This window comes from Marmota flaviventris, chromosome 18, assembly GCF_047511675.1.
Source record: "Marmota flaviventris isolate mMarFla1 chromosome 18, mMarFla1.hap1, whole genome shotgun sequence".
Taxonomy (NCBI): Eukaryota; Metazoa; Chordata; class Mammalia; order Rodentia; family Sciuridae; genus Marmota; species Marmota flaviventris.
In genome coordinates, this window is record NC_092515.1 from 53398492 (window position 1) to 53410857 (window position 12366).

General features: G+C 38.3%; 1 protein-coding gene across 6 annotated transcripts in view; it reads left to right on the forward strand.

Annotated features, from left to right (window-relative positions):
* Nucleotides 1-12366, forward strand: part of Cntnap4 (contactin associated protein family member 4) — a 243533-nt gene that overhangs the window by 125795 nt on the left and 105372 nt on the right. For all 6 annotated transcript variants that reach the window (XM_027933142.2, XM_027933144.2, XM_027933147.2 and 3 more), the window contains exon 4: nt 1379-1526. In XM_027933142.2, the coding sequence (XP_027788943.2) occupies nt 1379-1526 (148 nt within the window). The remainder of the gene's footprint in view (nt 1-1378; nt 1527-12366) is intronic.

Sequence of the window (12366 nt, forward strand, 5' to 3'; positions counted from 1 at the left end):
AAGAGGGTTTTGAGAGAATAAGGCAAGAACAGAGGGACCCCAACTCTAAAAAACCCAGACTCTGGGAGAACTACACCATTCTCCTTGGAGATGGTCACTCCGTTCTGTGCTGTGCATCCCAATGCTCACCATGTCTAACAAACTCCTGCCTGTTACTCTGTACAGCTCCCTGGAAATCTTTTCTGTGGGCTCACAAGGGCCAGTTCCTGCAGACTCCATGGTTGCTTCTGCTCCACAGGACCAGCTCTACTAAGGTCTTGCAAACATATGATGTATTCTTCATCTTTGTGAACTTGGGTTTCCTCATCTGCTGTTGACTGTGCTGGCTTACCATCGTTCTGAGCTTTCGAGTTCTTGAGTCTGTAGGTCTAATCAAGTCCTTCCGGATTCTTACTCTCTCCAGTTTCCTTTAATGACTTTGGGTGTTGATCAAGTTTGGCTGCCTGTTATCAGGGTGTGGTTCCTACTTGGATGTTGGGACTATGTTTTGTTTATGCTAATGAGTGAGATGAGAAAGTGCAACACGTGAAACACAAAATGACTTCACCCACTCATCAATGATGTGAGCGACTTTGCTGAATCACTTGATGACTTTCAATACTGGGAAAAATGTTTTCTAAAGCCTTTTGTGCTGTCACGTTAGCAGCCATGGAAGCAGCAAGCTTTTACAATTAATCTGCAACTTTACAGAAGTTCTTATGCAGGCATGGTAGATGTGAATTGGTTGAGGAGTAAGTTAGTCTGTTTTTGGTCACTGTGACCAAAATATCTGAGAATAACAACTTAGAGAAGGAAAAGTTTATTTTGGTTCATGGTTTCAGAGGTCAGGCACATGGTTGGCCACCAGCTTCATAGCTCTGACCCTGAGGTGAGGTAGAGCGCGATGGCAGAAGGTTGTGGCAGAGGAAGGCTGCTCAGGTCATGCAGCCAGAAAACAGAGAGAGAGAGAGAGAGAGAAAAAAAGGCAGACCGACATGCCCCTAGTGACTTTCTTCCACCAGCCACACACTACCTGCTATAGTTATGAGCTAGTATTCCCTTCATACAATGGATCAATCCACTGATTAGGTTACAACTCTCATAATCTGATCATGTCACCTCTGAATATTCCTGTATTATCTCACATAAACTTTTTGGAGGGACACCTTACAGCTGAGTAAGGTAAAATTTAAGATACTCTTAATAAAGAGAACATTTGTTTGGAGGCATGGTAAATTCTGTGGATGAAGAGACATTATGGCAGAATATTAATGTGGTTTTCTTGAAGAAGGTGGAACTTTCATGGTGAAAAAAGCAATTGCTCTTAGATGTTACAAGTGACAAAGTGAAATGGACATCTTGTAGATACATTGATTTTCGTCTTTCCCTTTTATTCTAGGGGTTTTCAGGAAATGCAAATGCAGACAGTGTTGTATACTACAGACTCCAGCCTTCCATCAAAGCTAGATTTCTGCGCTTCATCCCCCTGGAATGGAACCCCAAGGGCAGAATTGGGATGCGGATTGAGGTGTTTGGGTGTGCATACCGTAAGTATTTGTTTATCCAGCACGCTGAAATAGGTATCAAAGGAGATATTTTAAAAGCCAAGCTGCAAACTGAAGTTGACTTCTTAGGTAGGTAAAGAGATATAAAGATAGGAATGATTTTTTTGTGTGTGGAAATTATTTTTCATGTCAATATTGACTTTAGTGTTCAACTTTACCATAGTAAATTCAGGGACAAAAACATTTTATAGACGGACATAAATATATATTTGTAGATATATGTGAGTGTATTTTTTCCAAATATAATATTATTGACTAGATTTCAACTTTCAAATATTAAGAGATTTTTTCCTATGGCTTATATTGATGATGCTTCATTTAAGCACCCTGAATTTAATAAGAGACAGTGGTCCATTTAGCATAACCAGTCAACTGTTAGGAAACCAAAGAATGCTATTCTCTCTAGCCTAAAAATAATATGCCATCTAATTCATTTTTAAATATGCTATTCCTTCAGCATAAATTAATAGAGAAAGTAAAGACCTCTGCCAGAATATAAAATGTGTTTGAAATATTTTCACATAAAAAAGATAGAAACCACAGATTTCACTTAGTCTTCTTTTAATGAGGCATTTTATTATATCTTTTTGTGAGGAAGGGACCTAAGAGTTATTGATAGTCCACCTCAAGCCACACCATCCTGTTAGATGCTCTTTCATTACAGAACAATGAGTTAGTTAATATGATCTACAATTATCAGATGAGCCGTCTGAGGTTTGGAGAAATTCAGTAATTTACCCAGTGTCTCACAACTAGGACACAGAAGAAGCCAGACAAAAACTCAAGACTGTTTAGTTTTATTACATCACTATTCCTCTAGCAAACATTTATTTCTTTTTTTAGCTATAATGCCTTTTTCTCACCTAATATAATCCTATCACTTTTTGATGTAATCCCAACTAAGTTCTGTTTAATTTTGTTTACATAAAAGGAAAACCAGTCATAATGAGGTCAAATGAGTTTGTTGAAACTGCCTGACAGAGAGACCACACTACAGCGATCACACAGTTCTCATATATTCATTCCTCTTCCCAGTACCCACCTCACGTGATCAATAAACTTTGGTTCCTTCTGGGGTCTATGGAATAATAATAATAGTATTAATAAATAATGAATAATAATAATAGTAATGGGTACTATATTAATGCTAATAGCATTAATTTCATAAATCTAGAAATAGAATTTTTTTCCTGAGTGCTTATTACATACATTGTGCTAAGTAGTTGATGATTCTGCAAAACAGCCAGATAACTCCTCCATTTCCCCACTTTGCAAATGAGAAAACTACAGCTTAGAGCTGTTGCCTTTGCTCAAGCCATGGAGACAGGAAGTGGCAGGGCTGGGTGAGCAGCCAATTCTGCCTGAGTGGAGGACTCAAGCTCCGGCTCCCTCCAGCTGTTGGATGGCAGAGATGAGTCAGTGGGCAGCATGCTTCCCACCATCTGTCCGCCTGAACTGCTGGCTTTCTTGGCTTCCACAGTCTAGCCTGGCTTCTGAATTATGTGTTAGCTCCTCACTTTGCAATGACCACACTTGAAAAGAAGAATCATCCTTTAAAAAATGATCCTTCCCTGATTAAGATTCTTGAACCTAGGACCTGGGCAGTCTTATATGTCTTGGAATCATAGAGTTTAGCAGGACTTGCATGTTGTGTGATGGACAGTTGTAAAGCAGATTTCAAAATGCTTCATATTTATAGTTACATTCTCTACTTATTCAGAGAAGCTACCTTGCAAAATATTTATCACAGCAGAATGAGAGTTAACAGTTATGGTATGTTGTCATGGTTATTGATGGATTTTTATATATTCTAATTTAATCCTTGAACCATCTATTTATTGGAGAGTAAACTGGGTTTTAGAGAAATTAAGCAATTTGCTCAATTTCACACACTACACATTCCATAATGCTGTTTTACTGACACTTAAGCACGACTCATGGTGTTTGTGTGGTAGTGACTGTAAAGTACCAGTTCCTTGGACTTCTCTGCAGCCACGTGACTCAGAATAACTCAAATCACCTCTCTCTTCCATGGACTGACACTCTGGAGAGCACTCTTTTGCTGTGACTTCATTTGCTATCTTTGGGGTAAGCCCACCATCCATGTATTTAGTCAGTTTCCCTCTCTCACTGACCCCTGGTTGAAGTTGCAATACTGATTTTAAATTAAAATTTAAATACATATAATAAAATGGTATGACAAGAGTCAATGCAAATTTATGGTTGCATAATTTTAAATTATTTTTAAAAGAAGAAAAGTGGTAAACTTAATGGAAAAATATTCTCATTCATAACCAATTGTAACTCCAAAAATGGGTTGGGTGTAGGAACGTTATGGGAATGCCCTTGATCAAGTTGATTTAATTCCTAAATTACACCATTATCGTTCTCACATTCCCCACCTGTTTATAGAATTAGCCTTGCAAAAATAGTAATTTATTAAAACATGATACTATAGAGCCATCATTTATTATCCAGCTAATATGTACCGGAGATGACTCTTTATAGGCCTTTTCTGATTTAATTCCAACCACACAGTGAAACAGGTGCATGAATATCTCTATTTCATGCAGGATTAAGAGGAGACCAGCAGAATTTTCTGCTGATGGAACCATATGGTTTACTTGGGGTTGTCTGTCACAGGAATAGGGAAACCTGGCTTTCTCTATCCTTAGAAGAAAGGGCTCAGGTACTGTCAGCTCAAGCACCAGCTATGTGGTTTCATTTGCAATCCTCTTGAGTAGCACGGTCCAAGAGCAGATGGAGTTTTCTTTAGATATACAGGTCCTTTCCCTGCAATCCCTACAAAGAGGAAAGGTGGTGTTGGGGCTGAGCAGGGTCTATTCCCTGGATCACAGCCTCTATCCATACAACTCCCATCCATGCCCCAAAAAGCAGACCTCTCCTGAGCTTGAGGGAGGCCTGGGGCTTCCTCCAACCACCAGCCTCTTCTGCTTGTGCCTTCCCACCGGTGCTAAGTTAATGGGACTCCTAGTGGGCTCGCCCGAGCTGTTCACTCAGGAGTGGGACACAGAGTGCGTCCCATCTCCTGACATTGAAGAAGGTGAACATAGAGGAACAAGGAACTTTGTCCAGGCTCACATCAACCTGCTAAATAGGACCTCAAATCAGATAAATGACTTTGCCAAGTCATGGTCTTGATAACTCCAGTCATCAGTCGTATGTTTGTGGTTTAAGTATTTATTGACACTTGAGAGAAAATTTAAAGTAATATATATGTGTTGAAAAAGATGGACGTGAGCAATGTCAGAAAAATTATACACCCTGAATGCAAAATGTTGTAGCATAAGTGTAAGGTAGGAAGGATAAAGTGATTGACAAATTGAAATCACTAGAGGCAAATTTATAGCAATGGTTTTGAAATTAAGATGAAGATTGATATATTCACATGGGGAAAGAGTCCAAATAGAAGTGGTACACTCCAAGCAAGCACAGGAAAGCAAGAGGAGTGCTAGTGCAGATCACTAGCTTTTTTGTTTTGTTTTTGAGAATGGGCTTTTAGGCCTGAGTGATGGGTAAGGTTGGAGGCTTAAACATGGAGGCAGCATGTTCCTCAGGAGGCTTTTGTTCTTGTTTGTATAAGTCAAGGTGAAGTTCCAAACTGGAATGGCAATCAGTGCAGAGGGAGGTAGGCAGATTCAAAATACACTGAGGATATTGACTCAGGGAGCTTGGTCATCATGTGGGAGGGGGACACTGAGTTATTGCTTTTGAACAACCGTCTGGAAGGTAGTATCATTTACTGGAACAGGACACTGGAGAATAAATAGTTTCTGGAAGGGAACAGGAGAGATAATTAATTCCATGGTTGACTCACCATGCTCCAGCACCTGTGAAATACGCAAGGTTGGAACTCCAGGCCCCTGGGTTAAAGTTATAGAATTGGAAACCATATAAATGGCGTCATTATTAGTGAATCATAAAGTGTTCTCCTTGTATCATTCTTAATAATAAAAGCATAAAGTGCAATGTTTGAACTACTTGTGTTTTGAAAAATGGAAATACATTTCTACCATAATTAAAGCAGGTCCTTTATATTATTTTGGGGGCAGTATAAACATTTTTATACCCAGGCACCTCTTGTGCCTAATATGTGTATTTGCTAAAGTTAGGGTGGAAAGATGGTCCTGTGATTATTGCAGGGAAAATGTCTATTGTGAGAAGCACACATAATTTTACTGCCCTCTACCCCAACGACTTAGAGCCATAACTTGTTATGAAAGGACATCAAGTGAATGGAAAATCCATATCAAAGAGCATGTTCTACTTTTATGTCAGTAAACTCCAAGTTGTTTCCTGAGTAATGAGTGAAGTAGAAGCTAAATTTTATGGGATCAAAGGAAAAGTATAAATTTTAGATGTCTCTGCCATAGCAGCTGTGAACATGTTTATAGATCCAGAGAAAGATGTATGGAAGGAAATAACTGATGGAAGAAAGAAAGGAAAAGAAAATCTTCCATGATAAGACGTGCTCCTCTACTAAATGTTCCAAGGAAGGCTGAACAGTGGTACACAAAGGCAGGTGAGGAAAGAACGTGGTGAACGTAATGTCTCTGACCTGCCCCGGGGAAGTGGAGATTAAATCACACGAGCTAAGTTTTTTAATTGTGGATGACTTGCAGAGGAATTGTCCTTAATATAAATTCTGAAGTTCTTTTCTCCAGTCCCTGTGTAAACATCCTCATTTTGCCACCCATGATCTTCTCTTCTTCACCCCCAAAAGGATAAGAGCATCCAACTATCCAGCCATACTGAGCTAACTGAAGTTTATTTGACCTGACTTCATGATTTTTCTAGACTCGGGGTTCTCAGAGATGCTTAGGGTCATTGCCACATAGCAACCTTCTTTCTTGTATCTAGAAAATTCTCTTACTCATTCTCTTTTCTTAGCATAGAAGTCAGCTTCTGACAACTTCCCTGACACCCCACCTTCAGACTTGGGGTCAATGTTTCCAACCATCAGAAGTCAGCCTTTCTTCTGATCATAGTGTGCCAGCATTATATAGGTTGCAACCAGAGATTCTTTTTGTTATTAATCTTCTGGATGATGAGTGAATGAATGAATGAATGCAGGTGAGCCCCAGGAAGGCTCTTTCAGTCATCCCTAGTGGGATGTAACAAATTTACTGCATTTCTTTTTCCTAGCCAAACATGTGGTATGAGAGATCAGCATCCTGAATAGACAGAGGCTATTACCTAGGTCTCTTTCAGTATTTTTTTTTCCCACTTGGATGATCATCTGCGCTTATCTTGATTCTTATATTTTCTACTTGTGTTTTCTAAACTGAAAACTACAGATGACGATGCCATTATTCTCCAGTGTCCCATCCCAGTCAACCCAGCCTCCTAAAGATCAGGATGAGGCTCAGATGAGTTTGGGTGACAACAAATGTCAAGAAGTGTCAACCTATTGTGTTTCATTGTTTAGATGCAAACTGAGGAAGAGAAAATGATGGCTTCTGTTAAATAGGTGGAACGTAAGTCAGTTATTCTAAAGCTCATGTTAACTTTTAAAAAATAAGAATGCATGTTGAATCATGTAAAAACATTAAGTTAGACTTGCACACTGTGTTGTTAGTCAGCTTTCCACTGACTAACAACAAATACCTGAGTTATTCAGCTTATAAAGAGAAAAAGGTTATTTTGGCTCAGTTTTGGAGGTTTCTGTCCATAATCAATTGGTCTATTGCTTTTGGGCCTGTGACCAGGCAACACATCTAGGCAGTAGACTGTGACAAACTGTTCAGCTCATAACCAGGGTTCAAATGAAAAACAAAAACTAATAAATTGGAGGAGTGAGGGAGAGAAAGAGATGAGAGAGAGAGACAGAGAGAGAGAGACAGAGACATAGAGAGAGACATACACCCACCCACCAGGGTCCTGCAATCTCCTGTAAGGGCATGCCTTTAATGGTAAAAAGATCTCCCACTAGGCCCTAGAAAACAAGGGAACTATGAAAATCCATCAGGACTACATAAAAACCAGCTGAGGAGGCTCTCGCTGAGCTAACATGGAAATGTTCTAGCAGCTATAAGAAGAGTAACTGCAATCTTTTGAAGAATAGTACATATATATAAGTGACTGGGTTCATGAATAATCTTCCAAAAGCCCCATTGCTCACCTTTGAAGAACATTAAATATCTACTTCCTTGTTGTAAAAACTAACAAATGAAAGGAAAACATTGTTAACCCTGTTTTTCCTGTGTAATCTGTGTCAAGGTAACCAAACAGAGAAGAGTTTCTTTAAAAAAAAATTCAGATAATAAATAAAAGGAAATAATAGAATTTGGAATATACCTATTTTGCAACCCTAAATAAAGGAATGGATCAAGGTAATTACAGATGTTCATGAAAATAGAGATGCTTTACTTTTGGGTGTGCCATGGCACTATAACTTTTTTTTTTTTTTAACTAACCTACCCATAACAAGCATAAGTGCTTCATAAAATATATTTTAAAAATTATTTCAGAGCTTGGAAATTCAACTCAAAATGGAAAATTGAAAACACTTCATTCTTTAAAGAAGGAAAGCCAATCACAGGTTATTTTTGTTCCACCGGTTTAACTCTAAGGACAATCAGATTTTCCTAGGTTAGGGATATAGAGGTCAGAGTTCAAGGTTGCCAGAGAGACTAAAATTTGAGGAAGGAATATCCAAAAGAAGATGGTCAGAGAAGGAGAGCCTCAGCTTGAGCATACACAGTTCCCCTATCATTGGTTGATCTTAAACTTCACTCGTCCAAGATGAGACAGATACCAAGGATCCCCAGAGAAAGCAGGAACCAGGGGTATATAGTTGTAAAGGTTTTTAGCGTCTGCCCAGTGCTGAGATGATTACTTTGGAGTTCAAGTCCTGTGAATTTAGAGGGATTTGTTAAACACACTGGGCTTTAAACTGAAAAACCCAAAGGGCTTTGCTTTAGGAGTAAAGACCAGGCCCGAGGATCAATAATTGTATTTGAGGGATAAAGGAAAACCCCCAAAATAGACTTGTCTCAACAAAACCTGGAGACAGACCTCCCTATAGCTGAGTGATCTGCTGGTAATTCCACTCCCTGTGGACCACTTCCACTTACTTCTCCATTGCCATTCAACCAACAGTTCAGGTCCTCGTCCATCACTGGCCATTTGTCCGTCTCACTTCCTGACCCCTGTTAACATGTATTCACTTCTTTTGTGTAAGTATCACTTCCTTAGCAGTGTCTCTGATGCCAACCTAACTTAAATATCTCTGTTCAAATCTCTTCCGTTACCCCATTCTGTTCTCTCATGCATTAATGTACAGCTCTAAGATACATTTGTGAGCCCAGGATGATTTGCCTGAAGTCTCTTAAGAAAGAGACACAGCAGCATACATGTTCAAAACCAATTTGTTAAGTGGATGAATTAGAAAATTTTGATTAGCCATATATAAACTGCATAATAAATAAATATACCAAACTCACAAATTTATTATACTCACACAGTAGTGATGGATTAGAGATATCTTTGAGAGAAACACAAGAGATGGCAAATATTTTGCGATTAAAGGGCTATTAATATCATACAAAATGATAAATATGGCAACATTTTGATGCTTCGTTTGGTCTCCACTGCATCTTTGTGTGGTATGAGAGGGCTGGAGTTTGTCTCAATGTGTATCCAAATGAGGAAACCAAGAATCAGCATTTAAGTGACTTTGGTGACATTATGAAAGTTACACACAAGCTTTAGAGACAGAAATACAACTTACATCTTCAATGACGCACTGAAGTGTCCTTGACACAGTAGATGCTGCTAATTTCAAATCTGTTTAGAAGGCTGATTTAGATTGATATTTCAGTAGCAGTGATCATGTTTGTCTCCACAACCCCCCAGCTGTGTTATTGCTGACCTTAACGCTGTCTATTTAAAACCATGATAAGAAAGTCATTTTTTCCTGTGGTTCTGTGCAGTATTTGCTTCTGTACCTTCTTCCTTCTCAGGGTATTAATTTTAGTTGTTTTAAACTTAAGAGTCCCTTAAATCATTCTGTGTTCTTTTATCCTACTATGCAAAAAATAGTACTATCTATTTCCTGTTGATTTCTTGAGTGCTTGGGTTCTCTCCCCCCACCCCTTAAAAACCCAGTTCAGTAATGTAGATCTCAAGTGCCTATACATCATGCTGTTGCTTTAATATTTCACTGTATAATAGTTTAATAGTGACTCAGTCTGATTTATGTTTCTTAGAAGTCAAATTTGGACCTCTGTTTGTTTAGTAATTCATGGGTAATCATTTTCAAATAAAGAAATAGTCTGAGCAGTGTTTAAGGCTGACTTCATGTTTAACCAAGAAGACTTTGGTTTCCAGCCATTTTCTCTAGCTAATGGATGATTTGTATTATTTTTTTTCTTTGGCTTTTGAAGGTAGAACTCTTACTCTGCTTAATTTATTTTTCTCTTAATTTTTTTTCTTTTTCTTATTTTGTTTCTATTTTGGGGGTGATTCCTAAAAGATGAATAGAAAACCCTATTATCTTTTACAAGGAGACTCTTTTCGTGACCTTTAAATACAGTTAATTTTCTATTATTGAAGGATTGGCTTTCTAGTTCATGCATTTTTCTATTCTGATTTTTCTCTTTTAAGCTTTTCATCTTCTGATCTCATCAATAATGCCATAATTCATGGTTACTTGAAGAATCAATTTATCTCTGAAACAGCTTTCAGGGACAAATCTCTCCCTCCTCTACAACTTTCTGCAAGAACCAACTATAGTATAAATAAATAAAAATACTCATTTTCCATGGTAAAATTCAATAGGTAATGAGAGTATTCAATTTCAGAGAACAGGTTTCTATAACCTACTTATTCTTCCTGTCAAACAACCCCCATGCTGTCATCTGCCACAGAATCACCCAGGACTTTGAGTTCCTGAGTTAAATGTGAATTAACTTGGTAGACACCAGGCATAGCCCGGGATGTAGAATGTTTATGGAGCCCACAAGAGACTCTTCTCAGGTGATTCGAATATGGCGAGCTCAATTTAAAAAATCATGCTCATGGGTATTTTTCTTAGTAATCTACTTGGGGGACAGGGAGGACATTGCTTTTTCAAATGACAACCCCTCAAAATTCAAGAAGCTTCAAATTTCTAGAGCAGGCATAGGGTGGGGGAGGGGGAAGACACTAGGTCCAGCAGCATATATTACGATGGCAAGAGTGTTTGCATGTGAGATATGCAGAGGTGGAAAACAGTTTGCAGCTCAGGGAGGTAAAGCATTTTTGCAATTTAGTTGACATCCTTAGAGGCTGAAGCAGATCAACTTCTCTTGCACATCTCAGAAATCATTTGGGACTTTGTCCTAATGTGCAAGCAAAGCTCTGAACAAAGCCATGAATAATTGCATGGCAGGGATGTGTATCTTCCCCCATAGACTGTAAGCTCTTTGAAAAAAAAAAAAGTGTTCTTTGTTTTTATGCATTGCTGTGTCTTTCACAGAAAGCTCTCCATAAATATGTGCTGCAGAAGAGAGGGCAGAGCACATATTTTAGCTCCACCCCTTCTGACAACACTTTCTGAAAGATATTTGAATATTTTCCACTGGGAAGTTTTTGATTCCTTGGGACATGGTATTTCTGAATCATGTAAATAAAACAGACAAAACCAGGATAACAGAGAGAACTGGTCTGGGGGTGGGGCCTCCAGTCTTTGTGAGTTGCTCCCTTCCTTGATTCTTGCTCTAAATGAGCAGATTTGAGATGGAGGTATTCACCCAGGAGGATTCAGGTCGCCTAGGATTGCTGTGGTGTCAGCCCAGGCAGGAGCTGACAGACAGAGGAGAAGCCACAGAGCCCACAGAGGGCTCCAGATCACTCTTGCTTCATAACCTGGCACTGACATTGATAACTGAGAGTTTCTTGTGCACTTCAGAAGTTCATTATTTTGTTTTAGAGAGACACATACACAAAAGATAGTATTAAGTAGTTTTGCTGTATCTCTTTTCTTGTCCAATATTCTAATAACAAATAATACCTTTATCATTAGTGGTCATTAACATTTATCAATCACTCATTAGGTGCCAGCTTCTAAAAACTATGCAGATATACATTCATGCATGAATCCTATGAGGAAATACTATTATTATTCTCATTTTACAGTCGAGGAAACAAGGACAAAGAGGTTAAGTGATTTGCTGTGATACAATAATGTCCCATCAAAGATCATAGTCTCTGAAACCTGCAGATATGCTGTTTTTTTCTTTTTCTTTTTAACACGCCTCCCCATTTAAAGTATATTGTGGATGTCTTTCTAAGTCAATAAATTTACATGATTAGTTTTAAAGTTACCAAGCACTCCACTGACATGTATGTAAATTTTGCAAAGACTGTAATTATGTTTAAATTTATCTTTCTAAAGTACATCAAGCTCTCTCCTGCCTTCTTCTTCTTCTTCTTTTTTTAAGCAGAAGCTTACCTCAACATTTTATTTTATTTTTTAAAAAATGTTTATTTGTTGTTTTTAGATCTATATAACAGTTGGATGTATTTTGACATATTATACATAGATGGGGTGCAACCCATTGCACTTTTGATCTCATGGTTGTGGTTGAACGTGACGTGGAAAGGTGAAAGTCCTCTACAATGAAAACTACAGAACACTAAAGAAAGAAATTGGAGAAGACTTTAGAAAATGGAAAGATCTCCCTTGTTCTTGGATAGGCAGAATGAATATTGACAAAATGACCATACTCCCCAAAGCACTATACAAATTTAATGCATTTGCCATTAAAATTCCAATGATCTTCTTCATAGAAAAAGCAGTCATGAAATTCTTTGGAAA